Source organism: Prionailurus bengalensis, chromosome C1, assembly GCF_016509475.1.
Source record: "Prionailurus bengalensis isolate Pbe53 chromosome C1, Fcat_Pben_1.1_paternal_pri, whole genome shotgun sequence".
Lineage (NCBI taxonomy): Eukaryota > Metazoa > Chordata > Mammalia > Carnivora > Felidae > Prionailurus > Prionailurus bengalensis.
Window position 1 is genome coordinate 28,968,614 of NC_057345.1, and position 27,356 is coordinate 28,995,969.

Consider the following 27,356-nt stretch of genomic DNA (forward strand, 5'->3'; position numbering starts at 1 on the left):
CCTGCGCGCGCGGTTTCCGGAGCCGCGCGGCGCGCCGCGTCGGGGGCCTCGGGTTCGCGCGCGCCCCGCCTGGACGAGTCGGCGGTGGGCCTTGCTCTGGCTCCTAGCCGCTCTTGACCCCCTCGGTGGCCGGCGGGGCGTCACAGACACCACAAATTCACTTTGTCCAAAACCAGACTCCTGGCAAGTCACCTCAGTGAATGACTTTCACTGTCCGCCGAACTGCCCAAGTGGGAAACGTGAATACCATCGTCGCTGTCCTCTCCCATGCAAAACCCCGAGTCCTGAGGACTCGCCGCCGGAAGAGCCAGCAGCTCACTTGCTTTGTCTGCCACCTCGCCCTCGTCCAGGCCCTGTGTTTGGCCCCATTATCCCCACAGCCTCCTGTTTCCACCCTTAGCTCTCTTTGATCTTTATCCACAGTGGTGCCGAGGGGATCAGCGTTTGGAAAGCAGGTGTGGTGTCACTCCCCTGGTTAAAATCTTTCAATGGCTTCCCGTTGCCCTTTAGAGAGACCAGTTTGTGTAGTGGTTAAGATCACAAGCCGAAGCCAGAACTACCTCGTTCAGAATCCTGCCTCTACCATTGATAAGCTGTGCCATTTGGGGCAAGTAACGACATCTCGCTAGTCAAAATCCCTCATCTGTAAAATGGAGGTAATAATAGTACCTACCCAGTACCCTTGCCGGGAGAAGTAAATCCCTTCACGTAGGGGCTTGGCAAGTAACAACGATTATGCAAATACTCGTTTTTATCATTAATTCCAGTATCGTTAACTTTGTTTTCCTTTGGCCCTTGCTTACTTCACCAGCCTCCACTCTCCCCATTTTTCAAGGTTCTGCAATTTCACTATCATGAATGGGATTTTTGGGGGGTGGGGGTTGGGGGGAGTGTTTGGGTTTCTACAGTCTGTGTGGATTGGTATCTTCCACTAGTTCTGGGAAATTCTCAGCTCGTTTTCTTCAGATATTCCTCTGCCTCATTTTCCTCTCCTTCTGGAACTCGGATTAAAGCTAATAATCCTTTATTTTTGTTAACCCACTGTGTTTTCCCCCATCTTTTTTCTCTGCTGCATTATGCATAATTTCTTTTGTGTGTTGATCTTGTAACCTGAAATCTTGCCAGACTCCCCTATTAATTCTAGGAGGGTTTTATTGTAGATTCCTTAGGATTTTTTACATAGACAATCATTTCATCAGCAAATAAGGGCTTTTATTTTTCTCTTCCCAATTTGTATGCTTTTTTCTTTCTTTTTCTTGTCTTACTGTGCTAGGTAGGACTTCCAGTTGTAAGAGTGGTCATAGTGGACATCCTTGACTCATTCCCTATTTTAGGAGGAAAGTATTCAGTCTTTCACCATTAAGTACATTAGCTGTAGGATTTTTGTAGAAGCTCTTTATTGAGACAGTTCCCCCTCTACTCCTGGTTTACTGATAGTTTTATCACGAACGGGTATTGAATTTTGTCAAATGCTTTTTTTCTACGTCCAATTGACATGATCATGATTTTTTTCCTCTAGCCTCTTGGGATAGTGGATTATATAGATTTATTTCTGTATGTTGAACCCGTCTTGCCTACGTGGAATAAACCTCACTTGGCCATGTTGTATAGTTCTTTTTATGTATGCTGGATTCAATTTGCTAATAGAATATCCAGGATTTTTATGGCTAAATTTATGGGATAATAGTCTGTAGGGTTTTTTTCTTTTTCTTTTTCTCTGCCTCTCTCTCTTCCTTTTTGGTATCTCCTATCTGGCTACAATAGCAAAGTAATACTGTCCTCATTAAATGAGTTAAGAAGGTATTGCCTGATACTCTAATTTCTGGCAGAGATGGTATAGAATGGTGCTAATTCTTCTTAAAATTTGGTAGATGTCTTCAGTGAAACCATCACCATCTAGGCCTGGATTTTTCTTTGGAAACTTTAAATTATAAATTCAGTTCCTCAAATAGTTATAGGACTATTCAGATGCTCTATTTCTGAAATTTCTTTTTTTTTTAACGTTTATTTATTTTTGAGACAGAGAGAGACAGAGCATGAACGGGGGAGGGTCAGAGAGAGGGAGACACAGAATCTGAAACAGGCTCCAGGCTCTGAGCTGTCAGCACAGAGCCCGATGCGGGGCTTGAACTCACGGACCGCAAGATCATGACCTGAGCCGAAGCCGGCGGCTTAACCGACTGAGCCACCCAGGCGCCCCTCAGATGCTCTATTTCATATCAGGTGAATTTTGGTAATTTACAGTTTTTGAGATATTGGCCCATGTGATTTGTTAAATTCATATGCCTGGATAATTTCTATCTTCCAGTTCACTAATTCTCCCTGAAGCTTCTGTTAAAGCCATCCACTGATGGGTTTCCAGATTGTATTTCTCATTTCTAAAAGTTTTGGTTGGTCTTTCAAAAATTTTCCACTTCACTTTTTGCCATTTCTTATTCCCTGAATTTGCAAGTTACCATTTTTTTCTTTGAAAACAGTAACCATGAACATTTTATAGTATCTTAAATCAAGTATCTAAAATCTTTTGAGAACCAGTTTGTTATTCCTGTTGGTTCTCACCTATAGTACCTTTTCTTTTATGCTTTAAAAAAGTAATTCTATCTCCGCAGGAAAAGAGTGTGGAAAGAACGGGAGGGGAGATAAAAAAATCCCTTCCTCTAAAAAGTAATTTCATTTCTTCTATCATACACCGGAAGGCATCAATAGTACAGGGTCATCTTAAACCAAGTTCAAGGCTTGAATTTTTCTGAGCTCTCAGGCTGCAAGTCCCTGGGAGGATTTGATTTCTGATCACCTCTTTTACTGTGACAAGGATAGCCCTTTGGCATGCCAGCTTTTTGGGGGAAACATCTTCTAACAGTCTATCCATTGTATGTGGGCTCTGGATTTTGATTCTGTCCCATTCAACCTAGGGTAAGGTCTGATTTGCTGAAATCAAATGTGGTTTGCCTTTAGATCAAATGTGGTTTCCAGGCACCTGTGCTCCATTTCTCCCTGGATTCTTGTTTTTCTTCACTTTCGGCCCGAAAACATTTTTACTAATTTGTCCGTTCCTGGATGCTTTCAGAAATGTTTTTGCTTATATTTTATCCAGAGGTTTCGGCTTCTTGCAGCAGGAGAGTTAAAAAACAAACAAACAACTTAGTTCATCATGAACAGACACCAGAAATCTGTTTCCCCTATTGAACTTCGAATGCTTCCAAAAACCTCATTAGTTTATCACCTCAGGCTGTTCTAAGTGCCAGTCTGTCTGCCTAGAAATATTCCTTTCTCTCCTCAACCCCACTGACCTCTTCTGGCTAACTGCTCATACCTCCCTGACTCCCAGGGCTTTGTTAAATCCCATTCCACTATGCTTCCACAATCCCCAATTTTCTCCTATCTAGTAGCCTGTAGCTGCTGGTTATGTTGCTCTGCAATGGCCAGACTTTATACATTTCACAACTATTCAAAAGGCAGTGTATCACAGTGGCTAAGAGTGTGGCATCTGGAACCAGATTGGGTTTGAATCCCAGTGCGACCTTAACCTCTTTGTGCTTCAGTTTTTGCATCTGCAAAATAGGATAACACAAGCCTGCATCACAGGGTTATAGGATGTCAGTGTATGTGTTAATGCTTATGAAAATGGTTAAAATTGTGCCTTGTACATAGAAAGTGCTCCTTATTGAAGTATCGGCTCATGGCACTTGTTAGGCACCTGATTATCGAATGTCTGTATATTTTTATGAATGAACATGATGATTTCCGAGCAGCTCTGACATGGTGAGGTTAAGATTTTCCTGAGCCACTCTCTACCCCTGAAAGGCTCATCCACTGTGGTATCTTTGAGCCCACTACGAATCAAGCAGCCTAATAAACCAGTTGTCTTTTCCAAATCCATCTACTAAGCACTGTTAGGGAGGCAGGAGGAACAGTCTAGAGAAAATGACCACTGAACCAGGACGGAGGTGATTTCTTATCCTAGCTCTACCCCTGCCTGCCTGGCTGTGGGACTTCAGGTAAACAGGTTCATTTTACAGGACTCCTTCTACATACTCCGCTCCAGTCCTGCTGTCCCCTGGACTGCTCAGTCTGAAACAATGCCACCTCTACTACTGGGTTCCAAATCAACCTGTGCTCTAAGGCACACCTCAAATGCCAAGTCTCGCACAAGGTACAGCCCACCTCCAAATGACTGCCGTTTCTAATTCACAATTGTAAACCAACTGTTAGCATAGTATGCTTATGCAATTGTTTGTTGAATTAACTCACTTCAACTTTGGAGTAAATGTGAGCAAATCAACGGTCTTTTTCAATTGTTTCCCATTCGATAAATGGAAACTTTACCCAAGAGACCAGATGAAGCTTTACCTTGCAAAGCTTTAAGTCAAGCAGGCTTCTCACCTGTACAAACGCACAAACGCAGGAATGTTGTGGGCTCAGAACGCCATCACACAAGCAGGCACTGCTGGCGTGCTGTATGCGTGCCCCGCTTAGGCTTTCACTAACATGCCATCATCTCATCGCATTCGCCACATCCACACCACAACTAATTTCCACAAAGGGGAGGATGTTAAAAAATACAACCATCTGTGCACCGTATCAAATAATTATCAACCTGAAATCTGTATTTCAGTTGTAAGCCTTTTAAAATCAAGCTCTATTGTATACTGGCATACTCCATACAAGAATACAACTCCAGTTATCTGAATTGATTACTCTTTTACTTATCACCAGGTTACAATCAAAGTATTCGAAAGCTACATCACCAGGTGCACTCAACGAGCGAGGGGTCCTTTGTCCATGTACTAATAGGGAACTAGGGGCCTAGGGAGAGGCTTGATGGGGAAAATCTGCAGATTCTGTCCTACACCACAGCAGAACTGTAGATCATCAGAGAGGATTTAGGGGAGGGGCTCAGAAACAAAGGGCTGTTTTGCAGATGGCTTGATTTTGACAGCGATGATTTGCAGCCAAGGTGGAGACTAGGTGGAGAATAAAGAAGTTGCAAGAAGAAAGCTTTAGGATTATGTCAACTTCAAATGAGAAGTCTGCTGGTGATATCTGGTTTTAGAGATGGGCCGGGTCTCTTGAGAGAGACAGAGAGAGAGAGAGAGGGAGATAAAAAATATACATGTATATTTTTAGAGAGGGAAGAGAGCACGCTGGGGAGAGGGGCAGTGGGAGAGAGAGAGATTGAGAGAGAAAATCCCAGGCAGGCTCCACGCTGAGTGTGGAGCCTGACGTGGGGCTCAAGCCCATGACCCTGGGATCATGATCAGAGCCAAAATCAAGAGTCAGACAACCAACTAAGCCACCCAGGCTTAAAGGAATTAAAATTCAAAAGGATGCCCAGATATTTGGCATCAAGAATCTCTGAATGCAGAAAGTTATTCCTCTGCTAAAGCAAGTTTACTTCACAATTGGGACCCCTTCTTGAAGAACATAGGCAAAGTGGTCATCTATCATGTTGCCCAGATCGATGGTGTTTCCACCGAAGCCCAAGGCTACCTAGAAGCAGTAGTAGGAGCACAAACTGAACAGGAGGCCCTGGAAGCCAGGTTATTGCCTAATCCCAGCAAGAGAAAGCCATCAGTTTGGATCCATCAAAACAAAACCTACCTTTGAGACGGGCACAGGTGCAATTAGGGGTCTATGGCAGATAGGAAAGTTGGGAAGGTAGCAGTTACCGTGGCCAGGGGCCAGGGTGGAGCACATGGCAGAGGGAATGCTAACTGCTCTTTGGTTGTTAGAGCTTCCCTACATCTAACTGACCTCCTTTCGTATTCACTCTTTAAAGGGAACATCTCCTTTCTTTTGCATAAATGTTAGTCAGCTGTCCCTCCTCCACACTAGTCAGCACTTAGCCCCAAGTCCACATGGGTAGGTGGGACCTCAACGGAAAAACAATGGTGAAGAAGACAATCTAACGACATCATACTTTTCAAAGAGGAAGGCAGACGGCAGCACCAAGTTGCATTGCCGCTCCTTTCTCCCGCCAGGTGACCACCTGAGGGCAACAGAGCAGGGACAGGGGTCAACTGGGGCAAGGCCTGCTATGTATAACCTGCCCCAACGGACTGTTCTGGAAAGGAAAGCCCCTTCACTGCCAATTCAGAAAACACTGCTGCTTCAACAGGACTAGCACTCACTCGCTGACATGTGAGGGTCTGGCTTGCAGAGCTGCTGCTGGTCCCAAGTTCACTCTTCCTGGTGTCACCCCTGCCCCTCCCAAGTCAGCCCCTGCAACTAGCTATTTTTACCTCACAAATACTAAGATTCCCGTAGCTGCAAATGGCCCTATAAACACAAGGAAGGCCCTCTCTGCTAGGAAAGGATAACCTTTTGAAATGGGGCTGTATTTACAAATTTTATTATTATTATTTTTTTATCCCAAAAATACATATAAATGAAAACCTGCTCTTCAAATGCAGGGAGGCCTTTGCCTATAATGTAGTATTACATTTACGTCACAAAACATTCCCATATGAAAATCAATATGCAGCTCTTTCACACGCAATGTTATATATACACACATACGCACAAACACACGATATATGCAAGTAGTTAGGACTCTGCTACTTACACATATTCCTCTGGTGGAAAATTAGGAAACAGGGCAATTCCCTTGCTTTCTGGCCTTGGGAAGATAAATACAACCTCTCTGAACAGTTTTTGAAAAGATGAAATGTGTAAACTACACAACCTCCTTTAGACATATACATATGTTGTTAGAATAAAGCAAGGACCCTGCTACGAAACTGACACTGTTTTGCAAAGAAGGAAGGAGATAACATTTGAATGAAAATGCAAAGTTGAACAGATGATCAAAATTGTTCTGTACATGCTCTATGGAGAAATCAGAACTCTTCACAAGAAACAGATCTATGCTCCAGTTCAGCTTCTTGTGACATTACATCCGCACCCACTGGCAGAAGCCAGGACCTTCCTATACAGTCCATGCTGAAGCAGGTTCCATAAAGCATCTGTTCAAGTCCAATAATCAATAATGAGGTCATGTGGTACGTTCCCACCCCTCCCCCCCAAAATGAAGTGCAAAAATCAACCTCTGTGACTCAAGAGCTCAACCAGGTCAAAGCTTTGGTATATACTGGAGGCTGTTTTGGTGACAACCAAAGCTTAGTAAGATTCTCTGTTCAGGGGGTTGCCCCCAAAACAAAAACAAACCCAGTCCACGAAGCTTAACAGCTATATAAATAAAGTAACTGTACAAAGAGAACAAGCCACAGTTCCCCTTTATCCAAGGGTTTATAGTCTCCTAGGCAGCAGTTCTGGAAGCACCAACTAAAGCCACAATGCTTCTACTGAAACACGATGTGTTGGTGAGACTGTTCTGAAAACAAATGCCCATAGGCGAGTGGCTGATGTGCCACAGGAAAAAGTTCAACCAAACATAGGTCAGTTTTCTTATACTAGAACATACGCTGGTCAGCAACAGAGGAAAGACTTAAGGCAATAAGAGGCATTACAGAGAGCACCCTTGTACTCTCCGAGTCAATCCCAAAACCTTCAAAGAAAGAAGAGGTCTCTCCAGAGTTTGGGTTGGTTCTTAGTTTGCTAGCTGTCAGATACTTCCTCCTCCTCCTCGTCATCCTCATCTTCTTTCCTGTCTACTTCGGAGGTGTCAGAGGACTCGTGAAGCAGGACATACTCTCTGCTGCTGAACCCAAATTTAAGTACGTCCTTTTCCTTTAGTTCATAGTATCTCTGTGGCTCAATGCGCTTGTTATTCAAGAATGTTCCATTGCCTGAGCCAAGGTCAATGATGTAGGGCCTCACCCTTCGGCCAACTGTACCATCAGCACGGGTATATTCCACAAGCCTAGCAGAGATAAAAGAGAGAAACCTGTGAGCAAAATCCCGTCTCGAGGCCCTCCCGTTATTTTCCTAACACAGCCTACACACAGGATGTCAATTACCTGGCCTGAACACAGTTCGAGTCAACTCCAGGAAATCAAGGGGATGGTATGGCCCTGGATTTTGAAATTATGAGCAAGTTAATAAATATACTTAGTAGAAAAGGTGGGAACTGGTTGCTGAGGGAGTAGACCAGGAAATTCATGGCAGATCAAAAGTTTAACATCAGAATCCAAGACCTCTTGTTGTGATTAAGAAAAAACACTTTTAGGGGCGCCTGGGTGGCTCAGTCGGTTGGGCATCCGACTTTGGCTCCGGTCATGATCTCATGGTCCATGGGTTCAAGCCCTGTGTCAGGCTCTGTGCCAATAGCTCAGAGCCTGGAGCCTGCTTCGGTTTCTGTGTCTCCCTCTCTGCCCCTCCCCTGCTCGTTTTCTCTCTCTCTCAAAAATAAATAAATGTTAAAAAATTAAAAAAGAACAAGAAAAAGAAGAAACACTTTTGTGCTGTTTACAATCAACACGATGCTTCTTTCACCCATGTTTCAACCTATCTTATCTCCTGTCCCAACGGGAATAAAGCAGTGCATTTTGACTCCAGCGTCAAGGGCGCTAACTCTGAAGCTGACCTTCAGTCTTCACACCTTTCAAATGGGGATATTGATGTGTGACCTGTCCTCCTCACAGGATTGTCACGAGCACCAAACGGTAACAGACGCACTCCACAAACTGCCAAATACAGACGCGGCTAACACAGATGCCACACACATTCTCATAATCTAAGACAAAGATTAGATCCGAGGAGTGTGGCATTCTGCCGCAAGCACGTGTACACAAATGTTAGTAATCCTCACACTGTCGGCGTCTACCCACACTCCTGGTTCTTCCTACAAACACTCACCGATACTGAAAGACCGCGTGCTGCTTTGAGCAGGAGGGATGATCAATTGGGATGTCCGCTATGCGGCGGTGCCGGCCCAGGAGGTAGGCGCTCTGCCGATGGATGTACATGACGGGAAGCACCTCATCATTTTTAAAGGGGTAGAGGCGCCACCGTTTTTTGGGGATCCGTGCTTCTGGGGGCTCACTGTATTTAATGACGACACCCCGGAAAGTGTTGGTATCCTCAAGAAGTGCCCCAGAAAGTTCAAAGCTTGGCTTTTCTTTAGCGGGCGCCTCTTTGTCCTTACTGTTGCCACCAGGTCGGGGAGCCAACTCCTGAGGCTCATTACCGCCGGCACTAACTTCGTTCTTCTGGCGATTCTCCCGTCGTCGGGCATTGTAAAACTCCCGCTCTGCGTCCTGAGCCTGGAGGTTCTGAATGTCTCGGTCCCGTCCCTGAGCCTGCCCACTCCCAGGCCTCTCATTAGAGCTTCTCCTCTGGTGGGAATGGCCCCTGTGTCTGTCACGGTCGCTATTCCTAGCTCGCCTGTGTTCCTGGCCTGATGGTTCCCTGTGCTGCCGATCTTCCCGTCCTCTCCGGGGATGATCCTCACGTTCCTGAAATTCAAAAAGATCCAGTAAATTAAAGGCAGCCCACAACCTGTGAACAAGCTGCATTCGAAAAGCCATTTGTGATTTGGACTTTGGCACTCAGAGCAAAATGTCCCACAGAAATAAGGTGGGCAGCGGTGGTTATGTTCCCTTGCAAGGCTACACAGACTATTTCCATGCTGTCACCAACTACAGCTCTAACACTGCAAGCCCAAGTTCAGAGCCCTAGAAATAAATGGAGCTATTGGCAATCTTGTAAGGAAGCACATACAGAAAATACAACTAACAGAGACAGTTAAGTAGTCACGTACAAGATAAACATGTGAAGAAAGAAAGCCAGTTTCCTCTTGTGTCAAAAATGAGAAAAAAGTAATTATAATTTTAAAAGATCTCATTTCAACAATAATAAAAAATATTCAATACTCAGGAATACATTTAAGAAATATGCAAGGCATGTAAAAAGAAACCTATAAAAATTTACTGATAGATGGTTTTTAAAAACCTGAAAAAATGAAGAAACATACCACGGTTTCTTGAAAAAGACTCAGTATTGAAAATCAGCCTGATATAAACTGTTTGAAACATATAACATCTATTAATATATCATTAAAAAAATAAATCAGTAACAAAAATAATTCAACAGAAAAAAACAGGCAAAAGATATTAACACGTAATTTTCATTAACAAATAAGTACCTAATGAACACGTGAATATAACAAGCTTATCCTTACTAATAACCAAAGCATCAGAGTTCAAGACAGAGCCCCGCACACTGTAAGCAAGGCTACCCCACCCGGAAAGGGTAAAAAGGTACACCTGAGCACTGAGTTCTCACTGCCTCCCGGGCTCCCAAGGCCTTCTCCTGGCCACCCACTCTCAAGAGTGGGCCTGCTTACTCCGAGCAGGACTCTGGTTTTTGAGACTTTTTAGCCTCCAAGACAAGCATCAAGAGGGGGTTTCCAATGCCTATCCCTCCTACCTTAAGATATTCACAAGCTTGCCACCACCACTTACCTTGAGTACATTTGCCAGGACTAATCTCATTATGTCCTTTATCCCTGATTAAATGAGTCACAACAAGCCACAGACTCTGGGTCATCACCCCCACCTTCTGTGAATTCTAATTCCCATAAGGCTGTATACACGCACTATTCCAATGACTAATTCTCAGTCTTCATTTCAAATACGTGTGGACCAAGCAAAATTAGCAAAAACTAAAGAAAAAAATATGACAAATTACATAACCAGATAATACAAAATAACTAAAATTTCAATTACTGATAAGCAGTATAGTATATATAATATGGTTCCATTTTTTAATTAAAAATTCTGCGGGGTGCCTGGGTGGCTCAGTCAGTTCATGATCCAACTTCGTCCCACTTGGGGTCAGGTCATGAACTTGCAGTCCATGGGTTTGAGCCCCGCACTGGGCTCTACACTGAGAGCTCAGAGCTTGGAGCCTGCTTCGGGTTCTGTGTCTCCCTCTTTCTCTGCCCCTCTCCCGCTCAAACACACACACACACACACACACACACACACACACTCTCTCTCTCTCTCTCTCTCTCTCTCTCTCTCTCTCAAAAATAAACATTAAAACAAAAAACAAAAAAACTCTATGGGAGCACCTGGGTGGCTCAGTCAGCTGAGTGTCTGACTTCAGGTTAAGTCATGATCTCGTGGTTCATGAGTTCAAGCCCCCATGTCGGGTCCTCTGCTGTCTGTACAGAGCCCACTTCGGATCCTCTATGCCCCTCCCTCTGCCCCTCCCCCAAACAACTGCATGTTAAGACACATACTAAAACATAAAAGAAAAAAGTAATGGAGTCTTGAAGAATAAATATCAAACTATTAAAACGGTTGCCTCTGGGGCACCTGGGTAGCTCAGTCAGTTAACATCCAACTTTGGTTCAGGTCATGATCTCACAGTTCGGGAGTTTGAGCCCCATGTCAGGCTCTGTGCTAACAGCTCACAGCCTTGAATCTGCTTCCAATTCTGTGTGTCCCCCCCCCCCCCCACTCTCTGCCCCTCCCCAGCTCACGCTCTGTCTCTCTCTCTCAAAACTAAATAAACATTTAAAAACTTAAAAAATGAAAATAAAATAAGTAAGAAATAAAATGGTTGCCTCTGGGGACTCACGTGATTTTTCTGTTGGGGGCTGCAATTGGGGATAACAGAAGTAACCACACGTTACGTATGCCATACTCTCACCTTTCATTTTACATACTTGGGTGTTCTTACAATGAGCACGCAATCGATAAATTTATTTATTAAATGGTCGTTCAGTGGTGGAGAAAAGAATACCTGCAAGCACAAGTCATGCCTAAGTCACAGGGTGTGTGCATTCCTCCTTAGAATTAACCCATGTGAAAGTCACTTAGTTTCAACTGTCAAGCCCTTTTGCTTGAAAGTCACTTCCAAGTTTCCAGCTGGTTAATACACAGAAATTAGCTTTTAAAGAGATAATTTAAGGTCAGGAGGGAAGTTAGCACAGATAAGCAAATAAAGATACTTCAAAAACAATAAGCACAGAAAAGTTCCATTCTAAATGTTTTTATGTATTTTTGAGAGGGAGGGAGAGAGAGAGAGAGAGAATGAGCAGGGGAGGGGCAGAGAGAGATGGAGACACAGAATCAGAAGCAGGCTCCAGCTCTGAGCTGTCAGCACAGAGCCCTACACGCGCCCAAACTCATGAGCTGTGAGATCGTGACAGGAGCCAAAGCCGGACGCTTAACTGGCTGAGCCACCCAGGTGCCCCAGCAAAGTTCCATTCTAAAAGTCTCAGGATTTGGGGAACCTGGGTGGCTCAGTCGGTTGAGTGTCCTACTTCAGCTCAGGTCATGATCTCACGGTTCATGGGTTCAAGCCCCACGTCAGGATCTGTGCTGACAGCTCAGAGCCTGGAGCCTGCTTCGGATTCTGTCTCCCTCTCTCTCTCCACCCCTTCCCCCCTCACGTTCTTTCTCTCAAAAATAAATAAAAAACATTAAAACAATAAAAAATAAATAAAAGTCTCAGGATTTATTGTAAAATGTTCATTTAGAAACCCCAGGTAAAAGGCTGCCAGTTGTGCACTGAAAAAAACAAAAACCTGAAAAAGTACAAGCGGTTTGACAGGCCTAGTATGGGTGGTGTGGTTCTCGTGGCTGTATCCTGAGACAGCTAGGGCAGGGCCTGATCAATTTATATGCAGACCATCAAGGCTGCCTGGCTTTATATCTTTAAGGTAGCAGAAAGCTGACCCATAGCCTGTCAAATTAACACGAAAATACATTTTCTTAATGCCTATTAGCATGCTGTTAACAGAATTTCTTTAAAAAGACTGAATGCTTGTCTCTCAAGATTGAGGGCAAAGCAAGGGTGTCTGCTCTCACTACTCTCATTCGACATAGTGCTGGAAGTCCTAGCTAATGCAACAAGGCAAGACAAGGAAATAAAACACATACAGATTGTAAAGGAACAAATAAAACTGCCTCTATATGAAGATATGATGGTCTATATAAAAAAAAAAAAAAACCAAGAATCTACAAAAAAGTCCTCCTGGAATAAAGAAGTTGAGTTCAATGAGGTCACAGGATATAACAAAAACACAAAAATCAATTATACACACATGTTTTTCAAGTTTATTTTGAGAAAGAGAGAGAACACTAGAGCACAACGTGAGCAGGGGGAGGGGCAGAGAGAGAGAATCCCAAACAGGCACCCCAAAAACTCATTATATTTCTATATATTAGCAACGAACAGAACATGTGGACTGCAGTTTAAAATATCACTCACCATCACTCCACCAAAGAAAAAACTTTGTGTAATCTAACAAAATTTATGTAGAACTTGAATGCTGAAAATTATAAACGTGGAAGAAATAAATCAAAGATCTAAATAGGGGCACCTGGGTGGCTCAATCCATTGAGCACATGACTCTTGGTTTCGGCCCAGGTCACGATCTCACAGTTTGTGAGACTGACCCCTGAGTCGGGCTCCGTGCTGAGCGTGGGGCCTGCTTGGGATTCTCTCCCCTACCCTCTCTCCCCTACCCCCACTCGTGCATGTGCACGTGCATGCATGTGCTCTCTCTCAAAATAAATACATACATACATACTTTAAAAGAATTAAAAAAAAAAATCCAAACAAATGACACGTACAGTGTTCATGGATTGGAAGAGTCAATCTAGTAAAAAGCCAATTCTTCCCAAAATACAGCTTCATGTGATTTCTATCCAAATCCTAGCAAGATTTTTTTTTTTAGACACAGACAAGATTGTTCTAAAATTTATACGGAAAGACAAAGAACTAGTAAAGCTAAGCCATTTTTAAGAAGAAGAAACAAAGAGGAATCCATCTACCCAATTTCAAAACTTACTATATAGTGACAATAATCAAGACTGTGTGGTATTGGCAGAATGAGAGAGATCAGTGGAACAGAACACAGAATCAGAAATAAACCCATGCACATACCCCCAACTGATTAAGGAACAAAAGCAATTCAAGGAAGGCAAGACAAAAAATGAACCTCAACCCAGGCCTTGCACCTTATATCAAAACAAACTCAAATCATGAACTTAAATGTAAAACTTGTAGGGAAAAAAACACGTCTTCGGGATCCAGAGCGAGGCATAAAGTTCTTAGACATGACGCCAAAAGCACGATCCATAAAACATAAAAAGTAAATGCTGACAAGCTTAACTTCATGACAATTTAACATTTTTGCTGAGAAAAACCCTGCTGTGTGAAGAAAAAGACAAGATACAAGACTGAAGGGAAGTATTTGCCAATCACATACCCAAAAAGGCCTAGTATCTAGAATATACAAAGAAGTCTACAAACTCACCAGTAAGGAAGCAAATATACCAACTAGAAAACAGGCAAAAGCCACGAAGGGACATTTCACCAGACAGGATATACAGATGACAAATGAACACATGAAACGATGTTCAGCATCGTTAGCCATCAAGGAAATGCAAATTAAAATCGCAATGAGATATCGTTATACGGCTGCTGGAATGGCTGAAACAAAAACACCGTCAACACCACGTGCTGAGAATGCAGTAGGGAGGATACAGAGAAAGTGGGTCACGCACAGTACCGGTGGGACGTGAAGCAGCACGGCCACGGTCATGGACTGAATCGTGTACCCCCAAGATGCATCATGTCGAGTCCCAACCCCATCCTCTGAATGTAACCATTTTTTTTTTTTTTTCAACGTTTATTTATTTTTGGGACAGAGAGAGACAGAGCATGAACAGGGGAGGGGCAGAGAGAGAGAGGGAGACACAGAATCGGAAACAGGCTCCAGGCTCTGAGCCATCAGCCCAGAGCCCGACGCGGGGCTCGAACTCACGGACCACGAGATCGTGACCTGGCTGAAGTCGGACGCTTAACCGACTGCGCCACCCAGGCGCCCCAGAATGTAACCATTTTTGTGGAATTTCTTGTATTCATTCTTTCTTTCTTTCTTTCTTTCTTTCTTTCTTTCTTTCTTTCTTTCTTTCTTTCCTTTCTTCTTTCTCTCTCTCTCTCTCTTTCTTTCTTTTTTTTGAGATAAGGTCTTTAAAGACACGGTTAAGTTAAAATGCCAGCAAAGCCCTAATCCAATATGACTGCTATGCTTACACGAAGAGAAGACACCAGGGATGAGCCGACGGTGGAAAGCCCATGTGAGGACACAGCCAAGAAGGCAGCCATTTGCAAGCCAAGGAAAGAGGCCTCCGGAGAAAGCAAACCTGCTGACACCTTGAACTTGGACTTTTAGCCTCCAGAGCTATGAGAAAATTCACTTCTGTTGCTTCAAGCATCCAGTCCGCGGTGTTTTGTTATGGGAGCCCCAGCAAACTAATGCAGCCAGACACTCCGGAACACGGTCTGGCAACGACCTTACAATCTAACAACTGCACTCGTGGGCATTGATCCCAGAGAAATGAAGACATGTCCACACAAAAACCCGTACACAAATGTGCCATCACAACCTTCTATGTAATAGCCCCGAACTGCAAACAACCCCGACGTTCTTTAGTGGGCAAATGGTTAAACCCACACCACTGAGTGTCACTCAGCAATAAAGAGGAACGAACTACCGACAGATACAACAACCTGAACGGATCTCCGAAGAAGAAGAACCGTGCTGAGTGAAAAGAGCCAATCCCGAAAGGTGATGCGTATGACTCCATTTACATAACGCTCTTGAAGTGACAACACTGGAGAACAGATGAGAAGTTGCCAGGACTTGAGGGCTAAGGGTGGGAGGGATGTGGGCGGGACTATAAAAGGACAACAGGATGGGTCGTTGTGGCGACGGAAATGTTTTGCGTCTGCACCACAGCGACGTCAACATTCTCCTTGTGATACTGTACCAGAATTCCGTAAGACGGGGCCAGCGGGAGTAACAAGGTAAAGAGAGCACCTCTGCGTTTCCTTTTTTACAACTGAATGTGAATCAACAAGGATCTTAAAACAAAAAAGTTTAGCTTCATAAACAAGCAGAAAACAAGCACAAGAACCCAGTTTCTAGAAAAGCCCATCACAGGTACAGGTAAAACACATACAAAGCACTCTGTAGTTATGATGGGAAGAGGCTCTAGATTTGCACCTAGTAGCAAAACATCTCAGCGCACTTACCTGCTTCACTTTGACTGTCGAGTGGTGAGGGCTTCGGCTTCTCTTACTTCGTGGAGACTTGCTTCTTCTCCCTGAGGACTTGTTTTTCTTTTTGGCTGGGGACCTTTTCAGAGCATGGCACACACAGGGTTTTATCTCAATTTCCCTTCCCCCATGTAAATTCACTTCAAGTATCAAGCTTACCTACTAACACAAACAGCACATTTGTGAACGCCTCTGCTTTTCACGCTAAAGGAGGCAGGGGCTCCACTCTCCAAGCCTTGACGTCTTCCTGGCGTTCCAGACCCACATACACAGCTGCCTGCTGAACGTCCTCACAGAGCATAATCCTTGCGTCCCAACCCCTCGACACCCTTTCCTCCCTCGGTCTCTGCCATCTCAGTAACTGGCACCACCATGCACCCTGCTCCTCAAGCCAAACACCCAGAAGACACCCTTGACTCTCCTTACTGTCACCACCAGCGGTCCCTACCCACCCCCCCACCCCCAACAATCACCTCCACCCGTCAGCAAGTCCCTGGCTCTATCTCCTCCCTCTCCCACCTCACTCCTACCACACTCTCCTTGATCACTAGACGGTCTGTGCTCTTTTTTTCTATTTCTAGAACAATCACGTTCATTCTGCTTCAGGTTCTTGGCACGCAGGGTCTCCTCAGCCTGGATCTTTACAAGGCTAGATTATTCTTATTTGGGTCTCAACTCAAATGGCACCTTTTCAGAGAGGCCTTCTCTCACTTGCCTTCAAGCTCTATCCCATTCCTGTTTTAACCTCTTCCTAACACTGGTTACTAACTGACACTATTTTCTGTTACTTTGTCTCAATTTCGCGAGGGCAGACACGGCCCATCTCCTTCACCTTTGAGGCCCCAGTACCCAGGGCAGTCTTTAACAGGCAGTAAAAACTATGTTGAAGGAATAAATCAACGGGTCTATCAAGAGACCATTTTTCTTCTAAACCTCTACCAGGTAGGTCGCTTAGGCTCTCGACGGGAAACATCTGGAGGCAGATCAGTGGGAAGCCAACGACAGCACTCCATTTGTAGACAGATGGGGCAAATCTTTTATTTCAACTTGATCAATGCTATCTGCTGGGCCGTACTCGGACACGTGCTGGGCACAGGGATGAAGGACGGGGCGGGGATCCTGCCCATTAGGCATCAGGCGCTTAACGTAAGTGACACGTACCGGAGTAAACATTCTTTAGCACAAGCACGACCGGGTCACTTCCACCACCTTAGGATTAAATCCAAGCTGCTGCGCTCAGCATTCAAGGTGTGTTTCTCACGCTAGCCCTGTCCTTTCTCAATGAGCCCGACCCAAGTCCGTCCCGGGCGCCTTCCCACTTACCGGCTACCTCCTCGGGCTCGGTTCCCTCGGTGACCAGGGCGGCCCGGCTCGCCGGCCGGCGGGGACGCGCTACCGCCAGAGGAATCTGGGCGGCGGTGGGCGGGAGGCGCGGCTTCCGGGCTGAGGCGCTCCTGCTTCACCTTCACCACCACCGCCGCCGCCGCCGCCGCCACCATGTCCCCGTCGCGGTGCCTCCGTCGGCTCCCTCGCTCCCGCTCGCTCTTTACCTCCTTCATGCTGAGATATCAGCCGAGCCAAGGAAAAAGAGAGCCGTTGCGCTCCTCTCACTAAAGGAAATGACGGGTGACCCCTGGACTTCCGCTTCCGGGTCCGTGTTCTCCCAGAAACCCTCGCGGCGGAGAGTTAAGCACGTGATCGCGACTCTTCGGCGGGGGGGCGGGACTGTACGGGCCCGGTCCGGTTGGCGGGAGTTTTAAGGTGTCAAAAGCAAACTTCTGGAGAAAAACTACTCTCGAAGCTGTTTGTGGCGGCATTATTAGTAATTACTAAACACGGAGGCAATCTGAATGCCCACCAGGAGGAAACTGTTTAGCCAGCCGATCGGTGGTCTGTCGCCATTCGCAATGCTATTTACACACTGTGACAGAGGAATCCCTGACTTGTTCAACGAATGAAGCGGGATAAAAAATTGTGCGCAAACTGTGATTGCGTTTATCTTTGGAAACACGAACTTAAAAAGAGACGGAAATGCAGTCGCAGCTGGCAGCCAGTGGGCAAGTCATTAGTATTTACCCCTCTGTTCTTGAACTTTCTGTTATGTTGCCATTTCTCCATTTAGTTAAAAACAAATACTTAAAAAAATTTTTTTTTCAAGTAATCTCTACACCCAATGGTGGGGCTCGAACTCAACCCCGCGATCGGAAGTCACACGCTCCACCCCACTCACTGAGCCATCCAGGCGTCCCCGCAAAAGAAATACTTTTTTATTTATTTTATTATTATTATTTTTTAGTTTTTTTAATATGAAATTTATTGTCAAATTGGTTTCCATACAACACCCAGAGCTCATCCCAAAAGATGCCCTCCTCAATACCCATCACCCACCCCCCATCAATCCCCAGTTTGTTCTGTTTTTAAGAGTCTCTTAAACTTGGCCCCACTAGGGGCGCCTGGGTGGCTCAGGTCATGATCTCACGGTTTGTGAGTTCGAGCCCTGCGTGGGGCTCTGTGCTGACAGCTCAGAGCCTGGAGCCTCCTTCTGATTCTGTGTCTCCCTCTCTCTCTGCCCCTTCCCCACTCATGCTCTCTCTCTGTCTCAGAAATAAATAAACATTAAAAATAAATAAATAAATAAATAAATAAATAAATAAAACTTGGGCCCACTAGATGGCTTCCTCTGGAAATCTCCTGAACCCTTCACTCAGGAGTCACATGACTCCCGTTTTGCAGGTGACAAAATTGGGGGGCTGAGAGGGTGACCTGCCACCTCATTCAACTTGCGAGCAAGATGAAGCGCAGGAACTTGAACTCCTGTTTTGCCTGCTTCCAAGAGTATCAAGGCGACTCGCTGAACAGGAGGCCTGACAAACTAAGCGCAAGGAGAATTCTTCCGTAAGGCTGCTCGGAAACTCGCGCGCTGCTGGCCCCGCCCCACTCCGAGGCCCCGCCCAGGCCATGAGGCCGGGAGAGGAGGTTTCCATGGAGACGGCAAACAAGGCGCATATTTGAGGGGCTGCCGCTGGACTACTACCCCCGTCGCTGCCATGATCCCCCCTGCGGACTCTCTGCTCAAGTATGACACCCCGGTGTTGGTGAGCCGAAACACGGAGAAGCGGAGCCCCAAAGTAAGGAGGGGTCTCAGGGGGCGTCTCAGGGGGCGGGGGAGCCTGGAAGCTCGGATACAGAAAGGTCCCGGCGTTGAAGAGGGGGAATCCCGAGGGATAAGGTTTGCAGCAACTGGAAGAGAAGGGAATTGGGATGGGGGAAGGAGGATGGGAGAGCGGAACAAGAAACCCAGATGGGGGACCCCAGAGGGCAGATTTAGGATGAGAAAGGAAGTCAAAGAGATGGATGGAGCTCACCCTTTTTCATAAGTAGCCTGGTCCAAGAACGGATCTGGTGGTGACTACTCCATCACTAGAGGCGTGAAAGCAGAGGGCTGAGCACCCTTGCCAGAAACGTCGTTCCAGGAGATACAAGCCTTGGGTCAGGGTGGGACCAAAGACTCTTCGTGGCTTCCTTCAGCTAAGACACAACTTCTGACCAGAGGAGAGATGGGGGAAGTGAGCTGGGAAGAGGGGAGGGGTGTTGAGTAGACCTGGAGCAACCCCAAGGCCTTGGATGTGTGGATTTCAGTGCCTGAATGACCTCCTGCCCTATCTTGTCTCTTCTCAGGCACGGCCGCTGAAAGTCAGCCCCCAGCAGCCTGGACCCTCGGGTCCGGTCCCACAGCCACCAAAGACCAAGCTTCCCTCAACATCCTGTGTCCCAGATCCTACGAAGCAGGCAGAAGAAATCTTGAATGCCATTCTGCCCCCAAGGTAAAAAAAAAAAAAAAAAAAAAAAAACAAAAAACAAAAAAAATGGGAGCGGTGGCTGACAGAAAGCCCAGGTTTTGCATTCCAGTGCTCCGCAACTTAGGAAGAGGCACCCTGTCTCTGTTCCTGGCCAGGATTTCCTCCCAGCATCCCAGAACTCCTAGAGCCTGCAGATGGCTGGATCCTGGGAGGGTGGGGGGGACCTCTTCTCTGCCATCGTCATTTCCCAAGTGCTCTAACCCAAGCCTGCGGCTTTAAATACCATCTATATGCTGATGGCTCCCAAATGTGTTATCCCCAGCCCTGTCCTTTCCTCGAAACTCCAGACCCATATGTTCTACTGCTTTCTCATGATCTTCATGAAGGTGCCTCATAGACATCTCACCCTTCAGCATGTCCAAACGAAATCACAAGGCGTCCCTCTCCCCACCTACTTGTCCCCAGTCTTCTCCTTTCTACTAGTAGCTCAGGCCACCCTGCGTTCCTTTTGGTCTCTCACATCACATTTCCTATCCTTCATCAACTTGTTTTGGTTCCGCCTTCAAATGGACATCCCCAATCCAACCACTTCCCACCGCCTCTGCTTCCACCATCTTGTTCCTCGTCACTGTTTGTCACCTACAGTGGCCTCCTGTCTGAAAACCTTGCTTCTGCTCTTTGCCCCTACGATGTATCCTCCAAACAGCCCCGAAATCACAAGCCAGATCATGCCAGTCTTCTACCAGGAACTCTTTACTGGTTTCCCATGTGATTCAGGCTAAAATCCAAAGTCTTTAGAATGACCCGGAAGCCCTGGCATGATCTCGTCCCCTGTTATTCTCCTTCTTGTTCAGTGTACGAATGCCATAGGGGTATCTTCTCACTGCTTCTGAAACACCTTCCATCACCCTCCGGGCCTTGACGGTTGCTGTTCTTACTGCTAAGGATACTCTTCCCCTGACGTCCACCTCATTCCCTTTGTCTCTTTCCTCGGGTCTTGCTCAAATGTGATTTCCTCAAGGGGGCCTTCCTTGCGGATCCTTGTAAAAGAGCACCTTCTGCCTTCTTCACCATCCCCTTACCCTGCTTCTTCCTCCTGCAGCCGCATTGATCACTATCTGACATGCTTTGTTGATGATTCTTATGGAATCGGTTGACAGTACGGTTTCGAAGGCTGTGATGTAAAGAGAGACTGCAGTCTCGTCTGAGATGGAAGTCAAAGAAGGGAGGGGTGATTTTTCAGGTGGTTCTTTCCCATCAATAAAATGGAAATCCTCGGGGTGCCTGGGTGGCTCAGTCGGTTAAGTGTCCGACTTCGGCCCGGGTCATGGTCTCACGGTTCATGAGTTCGAGCCCCACGTCAGGCTCTGTGCCGCCAGCTCAGAGCCTGGAGCCTGCTTCGGATTCTGTGTCTCCCTCTCTCTCTGCCCCTCCCCTGTGCGCGTGCGCTCTCTCTCTCTCTCTCTCTCTCTCTCCAAAAATAAACATTTAAAAACATTTTTTAAATAAGTAAATGGAAATCCTCCCCCCCACAGTGATTCTACCCTCAGGCTCCCTCCTCGTGGTTCTGGAACCTGGCCATGCCTCTGACACGAGGTCTACTATAGTGGGGGCTGGGGGCGGGGGACACATAGGCACACACCTTCAGGCACACACCTCCCCACTGCACACATCTGCCCCATTCTGGCTGGCAAGGTTCATGGTGCCCTGTGCCTCCCACCCCACAAGTCAGTGGGGGAATTCTCACTGGGCCTTCTGTTCCAACCAAGCAACAATGCCCATGAATCTGTTCTCAACCCGCTAGATTAAGATCTGGAACACAGGTGATGTTTTCACGGGGACACGTAGGAAGGTGGAGTTGGCCCACAGCTAGGGGCCCCGTGGAGGTGGCTTAGTGGGTGTGGCTCTGGAGCCATACGCTCCTCAAGGAAGAGAGGGGGGTAGAGGATTGCGACGGGCTGGGGACCGAGCTGCCGCCTCGCTCCCACTCAGCCAGAGAGCTCAAAGGGCCGCCTCTGCTCGGGTCCCGAAGACCCCGTGGCCGATGGGCCTGCTCAGCCTCGCTGTGTCTGTGCCACAGGGAGTGGGTGGAAGACACGCAGCTATGGATCCAGCAGGTGTCCAGCGCTCCCAGCACCAGGATGGATGTAGTGCACCTGCAGGAGCAGCTGGACCGGAAGCTGCAGCAGCGACAGGCCAGGGAGACGGGCATCTGCCCCGTGCGCAGGGAGCTGTACTCGCAGTGCTTCGGTGAGTGGCGCGGCGTGCGCGGTGGAGGTCGGGGGGGGGGGGGGATCCGACGCACATCTGCCGCCCCCTCCCCTTCCCTTCGAGCACAGTCCCCAGCCCTGAGCGTCCCTGAGCTGCAAGCCCACCCCATCCCGGAGTCGTCTTGTGTCCCCCTACCTGCCCCACACCCAGGAACTGCCAAACGCGCCTCCTTCCCGCTCTTTGCCCGCCGACCTGACAACCCGGTTCCTAACCTCTCGGCAAATGTTCGGAGGTAAGATGAGAACTTCCGTTCTAAGTCTTTTTCTTTTCAAAGATTTTTATAATAAGCATGTGCTGATTTTTTAAAATCGGAACAATTAACGTGCTAGATTCATATCCATCGACCAATGTTCCAGCCCTTGGGCCGGGGAAATATTTCAGGGCAACTTACTGTTAACTGACAGTCACGAGCGATTTAAGTGGTCGTGTCAAATGGCTGTCCCCCAACCAAACTCACTGGCCCCTGTGGACTCTGACGTTCAGACTGCCTCCAAACCCTGAGGCAGCTGCAGGGGCTGGCAGGCTCCCTTCAGTGTGAGTATGATTAGGGTCTGCTCTCCAGGTCAGCATTTATGAAGAGATGGGTGGGCAGGCTCTAAATCCTACTGTTTCCAGCCCCAAGCCCATCCAGCTAGAGGGCACACAGGATTTCCCTGCTGCTTTAACGCAGACGTCACGGGGCGCCTGGGTGATTCAGTCATTTGAGTGCCCGAGTCTTGAGGTCCAACTCATGACGTCATGATCTCACAGGTCGTGGGATCAAGCCCCATGGCAGGCTCCGCGCGGTCAGTGTGGGATCCTCTCTGCCTCTCTCTGTCCCCCTCCCAAAATAAACATTAAAAAAAAATAAATAAAAATAAAGCAGTCATCACCTTCAAACTGAAAAGTCCAATTTCTATGACTAGTACCCTGGAGGTTTTGCCTGAGGGTGGAAGAGAGGGGCCTCAGGACCGCAAACAAACCTGGGGGCGCCTGTCTCCCTCTGTCCCGGGCCCCCAAGTGCCAAGTTCAGAGCAGTGGCTGTATGGCAGGGCTCCTGGGGCCTCTGTCTCCAGGTGAGGAGGACACATGCTAGCACCCTCCCCAGGAGGGAGGGTGGTTAGCCGGAGACGTGGTGCACTTCCCTCCTGCCTGCCCTCCTGACCTCGGTGTGTGTGTGCTTTGGAAGATGAGCTGATCCGGGAGGTGACCATCAACTGTGCGGAGAGGGGACTGCTGTTGCTACGAGTCCGGGACGAGATCCGCATGACCATCGCCGCCTACCAGACCTTGTACGAGAGCAGCGTGGCCTTTGGCATGAGGAAGGCACTACAGGCCGAACAGGGGAAGTCAGACATGGAGAGGAAAGTGAGTGGGGTTGACCCTGGAGCTTCAGCCCTCTGTGACTCTTCTGTCAACCTCAGGGTCACATGCTTGTCGTATCAGATGACATTCTGACGACCGACCGAGGGTGCCATCCCCTCAGAGGGCACCCCCCCCCGCCCCCCGGGGTTCAGCCTGGTCCTGGCAGAGCTGGCTCCTCTTGGCTGTGCCGTGCCAGTCACTGACCTCCCACTGGGTGGCAGTACAGACCCGGGCCACGTCTCAGGTTGGACAGCTGTGTCCCAGGTCCCCTCTGAGGCCCAGGCACTCACACCACCCCATCCTCTTGGCAACGTCCCAGGATGACGGGAGGTTCTGTCCTCAGATTGCAGAATTGGAAACGGAAAAGAAAGATCTGGAGAGGCAAGTGAACGAGCAGAAGGCCAAATGCGAGGCCACCGAGAAGCGGGAGAGCGAGAGGAGACAGGTGGAGGAGAAGAAGCACAATGAGGAGATTCAGTTCCTCAAGCGGACGAATCAGCAGCTGAAGGTGAGCCCCGTGCAGGCCCGGGGGGAGGGGCTCCTGCCGCCCCCTCCCCCAAACTCCCCCCACCCCCCACCCCCCACACCGGCCCCACGGCTCCGTTTCCTGCAGGGGACTCCGAATACTTGTCCACATGTACTGCCAAGGACTAAAGGAAGCTGGCGGGGGGGGGGGGGTGCGGGGGGATGCAGGGTGAGGGGTCATTACACAGATTCTCCACCCTTCTGTCTCTGGAGGGGGGCTCTGAATTTCCACGACCCCTCAGCCTGGCTCCTCAGCCCCTCCAAGTGGATGGTTTTGTTGCCCTTGGAAAAGTTGCCCAGCGTCCAGGAGAGGTGGATATGGCAGAGTGGAACCTCTCTCCCGTTACGGCTGGCATTCTGGAGCCTTCCTGGAGTGGGCGGGATGTCTTCGGCAGGCTTTCATGGGGGTGCCGTCCCGCCTGCAGCCCCCTCTGAGGCACAGCATTTGGGGCCGGCAGGGAAGGAGAAGAACCATTTGAAGTCAGAAACCCTGCCTGGGTGTGTGGTCAGAGGAACTCAACTGTAGGTATTTTTCCTCCAAGCCCCTTTGCCGGTGGTTTACTTTTATCCAGCTGAGCTGAGATGGGGGCCAGGCTTCCCAAACTCCAGGCTCTCCGTGGGATCTAAAGGTTCTCAAAGGCTGTGCCCCCAGAGCAGCGGCAGCATCACCCGGCAACTTGGAGAAATACCAACTATTGGGCCCATTCCGGATCTACTGAATGAGAAACTTTGGGGTTCGGGCCCAACAACCTAGCCAGGTCTGCAGGTGATTCTGGTGCTTGCCTAAGTTTGCGAACCACTGTTCTAGATAGGAGACCTGTTGTTGAGTGGCCGTCTCCCACGGCCCTGGCCACAGGGGCCCCTGGGTGGATCTCCCTCCCCTCCCTAGTCTCATGGAAAGCTTACATTCTTGGATTGGCAGGCCTCTTGGGGCTACACCAAGGACAGGCATTTGAGATAAAGAGGGCTTGTCTTAACTGCTAGTGCAGGATGACAGATTCTCTCGTTGCTGAGTTTCACGAAGAAAAGCTAGACACTTCACAGCCGGCCACGAATCTGTTGACTTAGCAGCCTCTGAAGCTGCGTGCCTTATCTGCCATGTTCCTTGATCACCAGCCCGAGTTCTTCAGTTCCCCCTACGGTACCCGCAGCCAGAGCAGAGCAGAGCAGAATATCTTGGCATCTTTCTAACATTTACAAGCAACCTTGTCATCCCCTGGGTGAAGGACTCTTTAGAAGTGAGTTATTTTTATTGGCTCCAAGCTGCACTGCAAATAAAGCAGTGTTTGCAGTCCCCAGGATAGACCTACTTAAAGATCTGTCCACACACCATGATAGTAAATTATGTTACCGGCTGCTGGAGGAGCAGAGTATATAACTCCCAAGGGCCTTGAGCTTTACATACAAGATGGACAGCTCCCTACTTACTGGTAGCAATTCTCTCTAATTGGGTGTCAAGTTGTCTCGGTGGCTGAAAAATTGCTGTTTCCCAAACCTCTTGTCCCAGCACAAGAGCTCCCAGGATCCCAAACCAGAGAGCCAAATGTTTAACTTAGCATTTCAGGCCTGAAATCTGAGCCACGAGAAACCACTATTTCAACAACTTTTATTCAATTTCCTTTTCAATGCTTTATGTTCTACACTGAGCCATTATTGTATGGAAACCAGGACAGCTCCGGTTTCTCCTAATGTAGCAACACCGTATGCCAAGCCAGACATCAGCTAATCTAGAAAATATGGAATTGGGAATGAAGGGAAAAACACTTGGAGGGGCAGCGTCGGATTCTTCTTCCCAGAGCCTTTTATCACCTCTCAGCTATTTGTTAGGCTGCAAACTTCAAATAATTAACGGAGTTTGTTTTTGTTTTTCAGGCCCAACTGGAAGGCATTATTGCACCAAAGAAGTGATAATTTCCATATGGGTCTCAGCAAGCACTGCTACCCCATCATAAGCCCGTTGTAATAAAAAAAAAAGCTAGTCTCCTGAGTGAACAAGCCATACCCTCCCCTGATCACCACCCACACGTTTGTCAGAAGTCACACGTGGCCCCAGTGTCATGAACACCTAGGTCTGGCAGCCAGGCTCTCGGCCAGGCAGTGGAAGGTGGCACAGTCTCTGTATGTGGCCAACCTTGGGATTCGCCAACCCGAGCAGTCAGGCTTTCTGCCCCGTCCCTCGCAGGTGAGGCAACGGCCCTCCCGCCACTGCTCCACGCTGGCACTTATTTCTAGCCCAGTGAAGCTGCCTCCCTGCCCTGGTCCATGATTCATCTTAGAGCTGAACTTGGGCTTCTGGGGCCTGTCTTTCCCTTACTTGGTGCCTTTCACCATCCCTACCCCAGTGCAGTTCTAGTAGCTCATTTTGGAGATTTGGGTTTGTATGATGTTGTTTTATCCCTGCCCACCTAGCCCACCACACCCACTTCCCCAGTTTGCCCAGTTGAGGAGGCGCCAAAGGCGGAGTCAAATCCGCCTTGAGAAAGTAAATGTTTGCTGGGAAGAAATACAAATCACAAGGTCCCCAGTGAGCTGCCTGCACCTCGGCCCCTGCCCGCCGATCTGGTTTGTTCATCTTATTCTGCAGAAAACCAACCCCTGACCCTACACCCCTAACTGGCTGGGGTTTAACAACTGGAGAGGTACCCAGACCTCACATGCAGCTCTAATTATTAATGGTTACGCTACGGCCTGTAGACTGCACTTTAGTATTCCTTGTAAGTTAAATCCAAAGTTTGGAGGCCCGTAAACCCAGAAGAGGAAGTTAGCGAAACAAAGCTTTAATTTAGGGCAATCCGGGTGGGCCAGTGCAGCAAGAGGACTCCATCATTCATTTAAATTTCACAAGGAACACACCTAAGGAGGCACTGACGTGTCCACTCGGTTGGAATGCCTCAAGCTACATTCCCAGGGAGCCAAGAAGGAGTCTCCTTAGTGGAGCTTTGACCCGACATCATCCCAGTGAAGGCTCCAAGGCTCCCTGGAAGAATCGCATTCCTACAGGAAGAGCTGTGTTCCCAAACATGCCCCACGCAGCTCTAATCTCAGATCTGAAGTCACAGCTTTCACCCTCCTCCGGGTGCCCTGAGGGGACTCTAAGACCCCACCATAAGAGCCTGGCTGGGCTGTCACCATCGCGAGACAGAACTCTGCTGAGGTGTGCTGGTTCCAGGACTCCTTGGACGTCAAGCACCTACGTCCTGTGGCCAGCTAACAGACACAGCGACAGACAACTGAAGATGCTGTCACTTCTTCCTATTTTAAAGCTTAGGCCGTGTACATTACATCCTTGAGATTTTCTCATTTTTACGCTTCTGTTTCAAACTGCTAATTGCCAGTGTAAGAGAAATGCCGCTCTCCGTTCTGTAGACCTCATCTGTTTCCGTCAGACGCGCAGGACATGGCTATGCTCTGGAGGAACCAAGAAGTGCCAGT

The 27,356-nt window shown here is 47.9% G+C and overlaps 2 protein-coding genes across 2 annotated transcripts; one reads left to right on the forward strand and one right to left on the reverse strand.

The window, feature by feature from the left end:
- Positions 1-6,336: 6,336 nt before the first annotated feature.
- SNIP1 (Smad nuclear interacting protein 1) lies at positions 6,337-17,649 on the reverse strand. The gene is made up of 4 exons (XM_043574517.1): positions 17,308-17,649; positions 15,961-16,063; positions 8,758-9,356; positions 6,337-7,822 (listed from the first exon to the last, which is right to left on the reverse strand). The coding sequence occupies exons 1-4, from the start codon at positions 17,541-17,543 to the stop codon at positions 7,558-7,560; spliced, it is 1,203 nt and encodes a 400-aa protein (XP_043430452.1). The 5' UTR covers positions 17,544-17,649; the 3' UTR covers positions 6,337-7,557.
- A 1,094-nt stretch (positions 17,650-18,743) lies between these two features.
- Positions 18,744-25,916, forward strand: DNALI1 (dynein axonemal light intermediate chain 1). The gene is made up of 6 exons (XM_043574523.1): positions 18,744-19,112; positions 19,663-19,808; positions 21,865-22,034; positions 23,224-23,402; positions 23,743-23,907; positions 25,797-25,916. The coding sequence occupies exons 1-6, from the start codon at positions 19,032-19,034 to the stop codon at positions 25,830-25,832; spliced, it is 777 nt and encodes a 258-aa protein (XP_043430458.1). The 5' UTR covers positions 18,744-19,031; the 3' UTR covers positions 25,833-25,916.
- The last annotated feature ends 1,440 nt before the right edge of the window (positions 25,917-27,356 follow it).

Bases quoted from the DNA above. Each gene is read 5' to 3' on its own strand.
- SNIP1 (XM_043574517.1), bottom strand. From the start codon at position 17,543: ATGAAGGAGGTAAAGAGCGAGCGGGAGCGAGGGAGCCGACGGAGGCAC. The intron at 16,064-17,307 runs GTAAGTGGGAAG...TGCTCTGAAAAG, and splicing joins CGAGCCCGAGGAGGTAGCCG to GTCCCCAGCCAAAAAGAAAA. The intron at 7,823-8,757 runs GTGAGTGTTTGT...TATCTCTGCTAG, and splicing joins CACGCGGTCTTTCAGTATCG to GCTTGTGGAATATACCCGTG.
- DNALI1 (XM_043574523.1), top strand. From the start codon at position 19,032: ATGATCCCCCCTGCGGACTCTCTGCTCAAGTATGACACCCCGGTGTTG. The intron at 19,809-21,864 runs GTAAAAAAAAAA...TCTGTGCCACAG, and splicing joins AATGCCATTCTGCCCCCAAG to GGAGTGGGTGGAAGACACGC. The intron at 23,403-23,742 runs GTGAGTGGGGTT...TTCTGTCCTCAG, and splicing joins AGTCAGACATGGAGAGGAAA to ATTGCAGAATTGGAAACGGA.